This window comes from Helianthus annuus, chromosome 12 (genome assembly GCF_002127325.2).
Source record: "Helianthus annuus cultivar XRQ/B chromosome 12, HanXRQr2.0-SUNRISE, whole genome shotgun sequence".
Lineage (NCBI taxonomy): Eukaryota > Viridiplantae > Streptophyta > Magnoliopsida > Asterales > Asteraceae > Helianthus > Helianthus annuus.
Window position 1 is genome coordinate 1001943 of NC_035444.2, and position 13330 is coordinate 1015272.

General features: G+C 32.4%; 1 protein-coding gene and 1 long non-coding RNA gene across 2 annotated transcripts; both read left to right on the forward strand.

Moving 5' to 3' along the window:
• The first annotated feature begins 1136 nt into the window (after positions 1–1136).
• Positions 1137–1788, forward strand: LOC110896260. The gene is made up of 3 exons (XR_002567789.2): positions 1137–1223; positions 1351–1401; positions 1549–1788. It is a non-coding gene; the product is annotated as an uncharacterized LOC110896260 (long non-coding RNA).
• A 6862-nt stretch (positions 1789–8650) lies between these two features.
• Positions 8651–12743, forward strand: LOC110893715 (UBP1-associated proteins 1C). The gene is made up of 6 exons (XM_022140827.2): positions 8651–8809; positions 8893–8967; positions 9584–9714; positions 11222–11594; positions 11684–11797; positions 12435–12743. The coding sequence occupies exons 1-6, from the start codon at positions 8723–8725 to the stop codon at positions 12495–12497; spliced, it is 843 nt and encodes a 280-aa protein (XP_021996519.1). The 5' UTR covers positions 8651–8722; the 3' UTR covers positions 12498–12743.
• The last annotated feature ends 587 nt before the right edge of the window (positions 12744–13330 follow it).

A 13330-nucleotide genomic window follows, 5' to 3' on the forward strand; every position in this document is an offset into this window, starting at 1 on the left:
GTAGATGTCCCCTGAGTGATATGGGTCAATTGTAGGGTGCCCATGCCTCTTTGATTAAGGTTTGATCGTTCAAATGGTCCAAAAGCCAAGTAGTTACTATAATTCTGCATCTGGGCACTTTACGCGGCCCGCATGGACATTCCATGCTTCTTTTACGCGGGTCGCCTAAAGTTCATATAACAGACGCGTTATTTAAGAGGCTCGCGGCCCGCCTCAACTAATGCTTAAACTTCACGCGGGTCGCCTAAGGTTAAGATTTCAGGATTTTAAATCTTTTTGTAATGATTACTGAATCGGGCCATTAATAACGAAATCTTTCGTAATGATTTACCTGACCTTTCGGTTTTGAAGGGGTAACTTTGCGGTTTGGCCCTCGGTTATTTACCGATAGGGGCCTCGTGTTATTTACCCGCATTATTAAGTCCCCGGTTTATTTATTTAATTATTCTGAAAGCCTTAACTCTCATTGTTGACGCTTTTAACCCTTCTTCTACGAATTCGATCGTATCTTTCTCGTTTCATGTCGAAACTTCGCGAAATTTATATATATTATTTTAGTGAGGGTATAATACCGTTACAAAGTCTTTGGAACGTTAAAGGGTCACTCAGAGGTATTATTAAACATGTTGACACAGTTAACCCCTGTAGTTTGTAATCTCTCACTTTCTTCCGCGTTTTGTTTTTGTACGATCTATAATTTATTCGTTTGAAGGTTTAAGCATTATTTAGGGATACTATACAGTATATTTACCCTTGTTGACATTTATAACCCTCGAATTTATATACTTTCAAGGTTTGTCAAAATTAGTCTTTTATTTATTATAGATGCCACGTGTAAACAAATGACACGTGTTAACACATTATTGGACACAAAAATTCGAGGTGTTACAATTTTAAATACTTATATCCATCAATCCAAGGTAAAATTTGAACTGCAGTTATTGCATTTGCTCTTTGTCTTCCTATTTTGAAGTGCACACTTGGTTTTAGGCATAATTGGGCTTACATAATTACATTTCATCATGTCATTTTATTCGGTCTTGATTTGATTTTGATGGATAATAAATCCCTTTTACATACATCGTAATTTTATAATTTTATTGTTATTAGAAATATTATAATTAGTATTATTATAACATGGCTGGCCTGACCTACATGTCTTACCAGGTATGGAAGGACCCGTGATATGCATCCATATGATCTTTTTTTTTTCATGAAGTTGGGTAATATCATGTTTTTACGGGATCTGTTTTAAGCATTCATGGGTTTTGAACAGTCATTCTTAAATCTACGTGTGTTCTACATTTATACAAATATATAACTGATGTGAAATCAATTTACCATTTGCAGGACTACTCGCCAAATACCTCGCTATAACAACCGATCAACTACTTCTTCAAGGTGCCAGTTACATAAGTTTTTATTACCATGTTTTCATTTACTAAAAACATTTTTATTACAAGTTGTTTTGTCATCTTTAAAGTCAAGTTCGCCTAACGAATACTTCGAGAAATTGCACATGTCCCTGTCTGACCATTTGGTGTGTAGTGTAGGGGATGAAACTAAAGCGAGGTTTTGGGTTGATAATTGGATTGAAGGCGGTCCTCTTTGGTAGAGGTTCCCAGATTTATTTAGGCTTACCCAATACAACTCTGCCTGGATCAGTGACAACCGAGTATTTATGGACAGAGGGAGTATAGTTTGAAGGTAAGTACACGTATATGCATAATTGATACTAAATGAACTTGCTTAATATCTGTCTTTCTTTTTATAATAAATTTATAGAGAAATCCTTACAAATGCTTCTCTTATGACTTGCTAATACCGACAGGCAGAGAAGAACAAGCATCAATATAAGTTACCGGTTCTTTTATAAGCACAATATAAGTTAATTTTATTTTTTACAAAATGGGGATAAAAAAGACTTTAATAATCTAAGTGGCGTGTTAGAAAATAAAATAAAATAAAACTGTAGTCACTTTATTTCATGTTAGACGATACAAGTGTTTTAACCATGTAATGTACTCTTTTGACCTTATTGTGTTTGTACCGGTTAGGGTCGTGTATTTCTGTTTGGGACATGTTTCAACCCTTAGACGTGAAGCCTAAGTTTGGAAAGGTCTAGAACAAAAATGATGATCTACATGGGGTTCAATGTCAGTACATATTATATGTTTGAGTTAAGCCACCCGCAAAGCTCGCGAGATCTTAGGCTAGTATGTAATATAAGTAATCAGCTTTTAAACACTTTGTAGTGTTTTCTTACTACTGTGTATAATTCATATTTATCTCACATGGATTCCAAATTTACTACGTATAAGTTCGTTAAAATGGAAGGAACTACTAAAGATCATACAAAGTGATTCCAACTAGTCACTTTTTGTCTCATATGCTACTCCTACATATATTTTGTAATATTATATTGTATAATGTACACACTATATAATCCATGTGAGATAAAATAACTCATACACAGTATGACAACATACAGTTAAAATATAGTAAGTTAACGCTATTATAATGACTTTGTTTTTTCCGCCGACTAAGTCATGTGCCCTCTAATCATACTCCTGAATCTATAGGTTTCTCTACCATGGGAGTTGAACCTTTAACCTTATTGGAAGACACGTTTCCATTACACCTTTATACCGTTAGACTTTAGACTACGGACACATTGATGCTATTTATTTTATAGCTGACTTGCACTATTATTGTCTAAGTTGTTATGATTATACAATAGAGGTAAGATTCGATTTATATTCATAGTCATACATTCTGCCTTTACAAAAACAACATTTGTGTCCTAATAAAACAAAACCCTTAACCCTACGTGGCAAGAAACTAGCAAGGGGTTTGCAAATGGCCTTAAATTGGTGTCTTGTTCTTAACTATGTTTTACCAAATAATGTCGGCAAATTCTGGTGGAGTGCTTGCGTGTTCATAGTTATGGTGGATATATACACGCTATGTTATGTATACATTGTGTTTTGATACAAATTGAGCGGAGATGTGATCGATCTCAAACATTTCTCCTCTAGCTATAAACAAACAAAATGCCTCATAAGTGTCATTATAGATTTATAGTTACGTATAACTAATTATAAACTCCACAAATATATGTTCAAACGTGTGTTAGAGCACTTTAATGAGTTCTCGAGTCACACGTCTTTAGAATTTAGACAATCTTGCTTTTTTACAATGTTGTTATTGACTTATTGTCATGTTAATTATAACATGGAGTTCAAAGTGTTGTCGTACATTTGGTGGATAATGGACCGTTACAACCTTAATGGAGCTGCATTGCCGCAAATGAAGCTTGTATAGAGCGCCTCAAGACGTGCCCTTATAATGCCATTCGTGATACATGAACAAGACACTACATTACATATAATGGGATTTAGTCACGATGAAACCAAAAAGGATCACTATATATGCGAAGGAAATCCTAATTCCCCGGTGTAATGTTCGGGTGACAGAACAAATAATTATATCAAAACTCGGCATTTTGTGACACTTGATGTTGTTATCAAAACCAATGTGGGTGGACTAGGAAGTAAACAAAAAACACAAAACATTTTGGCTTATAATCGTGTTGAACACGGGTCCCTTAAAACAAATTCTGAATCCCCCAAGAGAACTCATTTTTTTCAGGATACATCGACCTAAGCAGTTGCTACTGTTGGGGAATACACTAAACCCGAATGCATACCTTGAAGATGAAGTTCAGAAAAGATGGTGAAACCATGAGTCAAAACAACTTTGACCAAATTACAGACAAAAAATAAAGAATGTTTTTAATGCTCTTTATTCTCTATTTGAATTCTAATACGTAAGTGTTTAACTGGCCAATTTCAACTTCTAGTCGGGAATCTAAATTCGTTATTATGCCTATTGAAAATGCTATAATATATGATATTAATTGTATATAGATATAGTTATCATAATATTGATACACGGCAAGGTAACGACTGAACTATTGAATGTGACTACATGATTACGATGCACAGATCATGTGACGTGCTGAAAAACGGAACGTGACTAATCGTATGTGTTACACGTATATCGTCCGATATAGCAGATATTGTGTAGGAATTGTTTATTGTATAGTTGTTGTCCCACTGAGTAAGAACTCGGTTTATGGGAGTAATTTGCAGAGAGATATTATGAGAGAGTTGATGCCATACATTTGGTTTAGTCTCTAAATAGTCTATTTATAGTGATCGTTGGTTAGGGTTTCCCGTTATTTGGGAATTGTATTTGTATTGGGATTATACTCGAAAAGTAGATCATGAAGATCTTCCTAATATTTGGAAGATTCGTTTATTTAATGATATATATTTGCATTGAATGAAATATTTCAGAATAACTTTATCATTTATTATAACTAAAAAAGTGTTTGATTGGTTCCGATTATGCAAACCCACGAAACAATCAGACTGGTACAAATACAACCACTGTAACTAAACGTCTTGGCGTCCTCATATCGAAATGAAAATTTAAACTCATACCATCAACATACATCATACCTCATCGCATATCCGACACAAATAGAGAAGCCTAACATTAAAAATTGTTATAGTGTAAATCATCACATCATTTGTAATCACATCCTACTTTTTTTTCCTAAAGGCATTGTTGAATAAATTAACATTTTGATTGCGATAGTGTAAATCATCACATCATTTGTTATTTATTAAAGAAAAATATAGATAGCACCAACTCATTTACCAATAGGACTTTTGGTATTAGGGTGTATTTCACAATAGATGAAATAATATTCATACACAGTATATTCTATAATCTTCTTTACATCTTAAATACAATGAAAAAAATACGATGACAATGTTGATGATAATAAAATATTTAATTACTATTAAATAACACTATGACCAAAAAATAATTATATAAACAAAATTCCGTTATTATATTTATTAATGATGTAAAACAGGGTCTAGGAGGCCGAGTACTCGCTACAAAGTAGATTTTCGAGATGATTTTCGTCAACTCCACTTAATTACTCGGAATCAATCAAATGCGGTCAACATCGGCCAAAATCGGATTTAGCTGGTCAACTAAGGCCGAGTTTGCTTAGAAATAACTAGAACAAAATTTCTATGTCTATCATATTAAACAATAAATATCATCTTTCAATGAATGAATATGCATTTTTGAAATATTTTACTATTTGAACATGTATTGTTTTGTTTATATTAATATTCACGTATTTTCTTATAAATATTAGTTAACTTATAATATTTGACATATATATAATTTCTCAAAAATTAACTTTTTTTTATTATTTAGCATGTCCGAGTACTCACAAATCCCCAGTTGACCGACCTGGAAGCGCTAGCGACTTCTGCAACCATCATATTTATAAAAAATAATTTGGCAAATTAAACATTAAACTTATACTAACGCAACAAATTAAAAATGTAAAATTGTAATTACATATGTAGCATCTAATCTTTTGAATTCATGTATTTTTGTTCTGAATATTTTTGGTATTCTGAATATTTTTGGTTAATTCTAAATATATTTTTGAGTTGGTTGGATACGCATAGTTGAATTGACGTTTTCTCACCGACCCGTGTCTAAATACTATTGTTGCAATTTTGTGAAAGCGACCTTTATTATATGATATTAAATTGAAGTATAACAAAATTTTGAAATATTGATTACATAGTGTGAATTGAATTGTTTAAAACAAACCTGTCGTTGAAATAAATTTATTTTTATCAGAGCTGTCGTTGAAATAAATTTATTTTTATAAGAGGATAACCTATGCGTATATCTTAATCTTTTATTTTTTAATTGTTTGGTTTGTTTATATAAATTTACTAGGTTAGAACCTCGTGTATTACACGGGTTGAATAAATGTAATTTTACATATTAAATAATTAGAAGTGATATCTTTATGAATCTCGTATATTGTACGGGTTAAATAAATGTAATTTGATATAAATAATACAAAAGTTATATCTTTGAAAACCATGAGTATTACACAGATTAAATAAATCTAATTTAGTATACTAAATACTAAAAACGTCGTATCTTTAAAAAACCCGTGTATAATCAAGTTGAATAAATCTACGAAATAATAAAAAAAATACATTCTTAAAAACCCCGTATATTACACGTGTTGAATAGATTTAAAAAAGAGTTATATCTTTAAAAACCACGTCTACACACATATTAAATAAATGTAATTTTATATATTAAATACTAAAAATGTCATATCTTTAAAAAACCCATGTATAGTCGGGTTGAAAAATCTACCAAATAATAAAAAAAATTATATCCTTAGAAAACCATGTGTATTACACGTGTTGAATAAATCTAATTTTACATAGCAAATGATAAAAAAAGTTATATTTTTAAAAAATTCGTGTATTACACGGGTTATATAAATGTAACTTTGTATAGAAATAATAAAAAAATTTATATTTATAGTAAATAATAAAAAAATATATTTTTGAAAACCCCGCGTTTTACACGAGTTGAATAAATATAATTTTGTATACCAAATAATATTTTTTTAATAAATTAGAATAACATTTAATATTAATTTATTATTTATATATGTAATATAAGATAAGTAGGAAAAATAGGTATTTGTTTTAAAAATATATTAAATCAACAATTTAGATTTAAGGATAATATTTTATTAAAGTACAATAAGATTTACTATAAATTCCTTATTTATTTATTTATTTAATATAAGATATTTAATTAATACAAGATAAGTATAGATTTGAGGATACCTTCAATAAATGACACGTGTCCAAAACTTGGTTTCTTTTATTATAGTAGATAGATTTATTATTTATATATTTAATATAAGATAAGTAGAAAAAAGAGGTATTTATTTTAAAAATATATTAAATCAACAATTTAGATTTAAGGATAATATTTTATTAAAGTACGATAAGATTTACTATTAATTTATTATTTATTTATTTATTTAATATAAGATATTTAATTAATATAAGATAAGTATAGATTTAAGGATACTTTCAATGAATGACACGTGTCCAAAATTTGGTTTCTTTTATTATAATAGATTTTTATGCGATTTGCATATATTGCACATTTAATCCTCATGGTTTCAAAATTACATAGTTAATCTCCATTATTGAAAAAACGTTCACGAGGAGGTCTGGTGATTGCATTTTCATAACCAGACTGTCTTTAACAGCTAATGTCGTTAGTTTTCTAGTTAAGTTCATGTGAAGTTACCAAACTACCCTCAATATTAAAAAAATAAATAAATAAATAAACTACTTAATTGAAAAACAACTCAATTATGTATATAAATATACACACGTTATCTCATTAAATATACGCTTTTTTACTAGTTATTTTAACACAAAGAAACTATACAGCAATGATAAATTTTTTTTGATGTTATATATAATATTAAAAAATAATAATGTATATGAAAATTAGTCGAGTTTAACAAAATTGATGAAACTAGGTTTAAAAAAAAGTCAACAAAAAAGTTTTTACAAAACCCTTTTAAAGCCCAAACCTCCATTTCTCCGACCCGTTGCCCCCCTTTTTGGCCCTTCCTTTAAGGGGCTGTTGTGTAAGACGTGAATAACGTCCGTTGGAACGCCCATGGATTTTATCATCAACTTGATGAATTAATTTCAAGATATAAGGCTTTCATGTTATAACAGGTTGTTCAAAAGGATCCCCCATTCTTCCATCAAATATTCTGTTTTTTTTTTCATGGAGACTCGGGTTCAAATATCCATGTATTCGCTGCTTGCTTACTGGCTTCATATAACTTAGAAAACACAAGTTTTCTCGAAGCTTCTTGTTCATATCTCTCATCAAAAGGCGCTATTCGATAATGTCTGTCTAGCAAATCCCCCGCTAACCCCAACGAAGATTCATAACAAATCGCGGAGCCACCCATTAATAGTAATAGAACTCTACCCAAAGTTTCCTCCCGTGATACCAACAAGCTCATCGAATTTTTATTTTTTCAAAACGAATGAGTGTACATCAGTCTAATAATCAACCGTGTGCCCATTTTTACTTTTTTATTATTTATGATTTTATCATCGCCTCATTTTAATCAATGATTCTAGCCTTCTAGACGACTTCTCACACTTTAAGTGATAATTTTGTATTTAATAATTGGTCTCTCTTTCTCTACACACATGTAGTATTTAAACGATTTAAAACTATAATATAGAGCTAGTTTTCTCCATTTTATTTGATGACACATTCTAATATAAAAGGTGTTTTATAGGTTTCATGAGTTTTTTAAACTATAACATCAAACAAAATGATGATAGATATATTTAACATAAAATTAATAAACTAGTCAAGCTGACTAAGTTTAAAAAAAAATGATATTGAATTTTAGCCTACCCAAAAACGCAGGCTAAGCCTTAACCAAAAAGTGTGAGCTAAGCCTTAAACAACGACCAAAAGTGGAGGCAGGTCTTAGCCGCCATACTCGGTGGATCTTATTTGACAGGTAGGCGAAAAGTTGAAATTCAAATATTCAACGAGTACTTACCTGGGCTTATCATTAAAAAAAAAAAAAAAAAAAAAACTTTATACGGGCTTATCATGAACTGTTTATTCGGGCTTCTTGTTAAATTAAGGCCCATAAACAACAAGTGGTAAAACCCTAAGGCCCCAAAAGGAAAAACCCCTTGGTTCCAATTTCTGAATCCTCCGCTCGAACCAACGATTAGCAGCCATGGTTTGGTTTCAGTGCGAGGACTGTGGTGACAATCTCAAGAAACCAAAGCTCGCCAGTCATTTCAGATCTTGCTCTGCTAACAAGGTTCTATTTCTTACCTCAATTTCATCCATTGAGTAATTGTTGTTTTTTTGTACGTGTCTTTGATCGTATATTTGTTCGTGCAGTTATCATGCATCGATTGTGGCCAAATGTTTGGCCAACAAACTGTTCAAGGACACACACAGTGCATGACGGAAATGGTGCGATTTCGATTCGACTCTATAGTGTTGTTTTTTAGGGTTTATTTGTGATATGTTTATTATATTGAGTTTTGGAAAAGTGTTAGCTATATCTGTTTCAAGGGTATCCACTGTGGCTGAACCTGGTGGTTAACTGTTCTGAGTTCTGACTGTCTGAACCGATTTTTTCGTATAATGTTTTTACTCAAAACCTTAGGTTGAATTAAAGTTTTAAAGTGTTTAACATGGATCATGAGTATAATACATATACATATATATAATTCAAAAATGAAAAATATTATAAATAATAGAAGTTAAACGGCCTGTTCGGTTTACACACCCAGTCTTAACTCCCAAGTTTCAAATCAGACTGAACTGGCAAACTACGAAAACCAAACCGTGAACTGAACTGTTTGGATCTCAAACTGGCTGACTTGCGTTGGTTTGTTATTGTAAACAACCAAGATTTTTTTAGAGTTTCTGTGATTTTGTGAATTTAAGACGCATGATGATTTTTTCGGCTGCTCTTAGAGCCTCTGTGAATCGACAACTATGTTGTTCACCATTCTTCATTTATGCAAATAAAACATTATGCGTCTGACTTAGTGATTTATTTTTTTAATTATTTTTTGTGCAGGAAAAGTATGGTCCAAAGGGCCAAGCTAAAACTACAAATGGGACACCTGGAAAACCCAACAGTAACTCAAAGCCTAAACCTGAGGTTGACATTAATGTTGGATTATCAGAACGCCCTCCATGGTTTTGCAGGTTTGCTTATGAAGTTTTTGTTATATCGTAGCTGCGAACTTTAGTTAGGGCAACATAAAACCCATCCCACACTTGTTTTAGTTTTACCATCTATATCAACTAATGACCCGTCTTTTTTTTTTTCTTTCCATTTTCTGAAATTGATGACATGACAATATTTGTCGTTCTAGACTATGCGTTGTGGGGGGTTTAATGGGGCTTCAAGGGGAAAAAAGTGGCGCCATGCAAGCAACCATTGTTCACTCTCTTTGAATGGTGTCCCCATGTTGTGGCTATCATCCGCCCCCCCTCCAAACACACACACCCTTTAGCGCCTCTTTGTGGCGGTGTGCGCACCCACGTTCTGCTGGCGTGGCACTTTTCACGCCCTCTTTGAAGGCCACAACATAGTCTTAGCGATGTCACATGACAACTGATTTGAAATTTAATATTTAGAGTTAACTTCCAATCCATTTTGCTCCATGTGATTTGGTAATTTAACGGTTTTGCCCCAATAGTTTAAAAATAGCCATTTTTAAACTATTGGAGAAACCGTTAAAATGACCAAACCACAGGGAACAAAACGAAAGTTAACTCTAATATTTATATTCGAATATGTAATTTCCTCTTAATGATTGATATATATATATATATTTTACTTTATACATATGTACATAAAATACCATTCTTGGTTTTAAAAGCGAGAGGCGCACAAAAGCGACGAGGTCTAAAATTGAGGCGCAAAGCGCAAAAGCGGTGTGCTTTTCATACCCGAGGCGCAAGATGTTTATATAATTTTTTTTATATATCCCATAGGTTTTTAGCTTCCATTAACCAAAATATAGCTATAAATAAGGCTTTATACTATTTTACTTACATCTACAAGTCAAAAAAACCCAAGGTACAACAATTTTCTGCAGGTAAAACGCCTCAGATACATGAGGCGCGCGCCTCATGCCAAAAAGCCCCCAAAAAACCCTAAAATTTGCGCTTTTTGGGCGCTTCTTGTAGTTACACAAGGCGCTGAGCGAAAAAGCCCCAGAGGCTGCGCCTTAGTGCGCCTCGCACCTCAGGCGCGCTTTTTAAAACCCAGATACCGTTCAACTAATTTGTTCATATTTTTATTTTTAAACTATATGTTAAGTGTAGGAAATATACCTACACATGATTTACACATGTCACATGTGTAAGTTCTATAAATAATCGAATTTCGTTCATATATATGTTTTTTTTTCTAACGATAGAAGAGATGAATAAACATTGCATTTCAGTCATTTTTATGTATTTTAGAACTTTAAATTGAAAATGAAGTTTTTTCCGTTCTCGCACAAAACTATCTTTTGCGTATTTACTTGCAAGTCATTTCTTCCACTTTAACATTTATTGCATATCTGGCATTTGATATAAAAGCTGGCATGGCATTAGCTAGTGTTGCATGAGCAACTTATAGAAATATTTTACAGAAATTCATATTTACTTTTTTTTCTTAAAGACTGTATACTTAGACATTTCTTTTACCAACATGCAGTCTCTGTAACACAAGTGCTACCAGTAAGCAAACCCTACTTCTCCATGCCGATGGAAAGAAACACCGAGCAAAAGCACGCGCATTTCATGCATCAAAGCAACCACCTAAGGATTCAGATGGACCCACACCTAATACTGAAACTAAATCTGAAAACATACAAAAGGCCGATTTGCCACTGAGCGAGGGTGTTAAAAAGGAATCACCATCACATACCTCTGAAAGCAAGAAGAGAAAGCTTGAAGAATCTGAAAACAATGGTGAATTGATTCATGATTCAAATGCCGAATCAGAGAAAACAAAGAAATCAAAAGGCGATAAAGATGTTGAGAAGAAAATTAAGTGGAAGAAAATAATAACCGCAGTCCTGAAATCCGTAAGTATACTTTGATCTACAAGCTTTGTTTATTTTTTTGTTCCTTTTTTTTGTATAGATTAAAAGTTTCCTTTGTTGTATTTTGATAGAATTCTGATGGCAAATTGAAGATGAGAAAACTACGCACGCAAGTTTTGCAGACTATACGGGAATCTGGCTCAACAATAGATGAAAGCCAGCTGGTTGATACACTTGAGCATAAGGTTAGTTCAAGACGACATTCTTTTTTACCTTTTTGTGATCCTTCCAGACACTATTTACTTCTAGTCGGTTGATTTTCGTTGTTTCTTTTTAGGGTAAATTACATTTTTCGTTCTTTATGTTTATACCAAATTTCAGTAGATGCCCTTTACCTTTAAATATGCCAGTAATCATCCTTTACGTTTTGGGAACCTTGCATCGTCTGTTCTTTGACACTAACCCAGTTAAATGTTTCAGTTATACCCTCGTGTGCAAGTCACATGGTCTGGTATAGCGAGAAAAATGGATGCCCGTTAACGCAAAGGATGTGACGTGTAAGGTTTTCAAATCCTAAAGGATGATCCCTGAAATTTAAAAAAAAAAAGACACCCACTTAAATTTAGTATAAACATAAAGGACGGAAAATATAATTTACTCTTTGTTTTATTTCTCAAAACAGGAAAATTTTAAAGCGTAGTTAAGAAATAATGGAAAGGTCAAAGGGGTCAAAAGTCAAGCTTTTATGTATCGAACCCACTAAATATATTCTTCTAGTAAATAATACATTTTGTTGTAGTTGACTAGTTATATTGTTTTTGCTGTCATAGTTGATGAATTAATTATTTTTGAACTTATTTTAAAAATATGATTGTTGTGCAGATTAATTCGAGCTCTAAATTTGCTGTTAACGGGAAGTATGTACAATTGGTATCTAAAAGTTGAGGATCAAGGTTTTGTATTCGCATATTGTTTCTCCCAGGATCTAAACATTACTGGTCCGACTGGAAAGTGGGCATCCATGCTGAAGTTGGTGTTTGAATCTTATTGCTTTGTAGTAAGCTTTTTAGATGAAAATTTTGTAAGACGCTATTATAAACATCCGAGGGAGCCAATAGTTCGATTATTTAAATTGAACAGCGTTATTGTGTTGTGAATGTTAAGACTGTCTAATAATAGCGTCTGTTGGGATGGCGGCTTTAGGAACACGAAACAATCATTGCTTGCCTATAAGCTATGCAGTTAATGCGGAAAAATATCTGTTATCGGTCAAGGACCGATATATTAGATATCGTTTATCGCGGTGAGATATCGGTGAGATATTGGTAATTTCTAATATCATGCATAAATATATATATATATATATATATTTATATTTATATTCATATCTAGAGCCTATATATATACTAAAAGTCTAATATCATGCATAAATATATATATATTTATATATATGCAAGAGGTGGTAGAAAGTCTAGGTGTGGGAATGAAAGTCTCAAAAGGTGGTAAAAACTTTGTCTCACATAGGTGTGGGAACAAAGTGAGTGGGTGTTTATAAGGTAAAGCATTTACTACTTCATTATAGCTTTATGACATGTTTTACCACAAGTCCTACCCGCGCGCGCAGGGGGGGGGTGCAAAAAAATGGGTTTCTGAGCTGGAAATTTGGTTGAACTCGTGCGTGACTCGAAAAAGAAATACCGGCTAGGGTGGTTTGCGTAGACATCATGTTTAATGAAATCTATCTAATTAATATTCTGATATGTCAGTGATATATTATC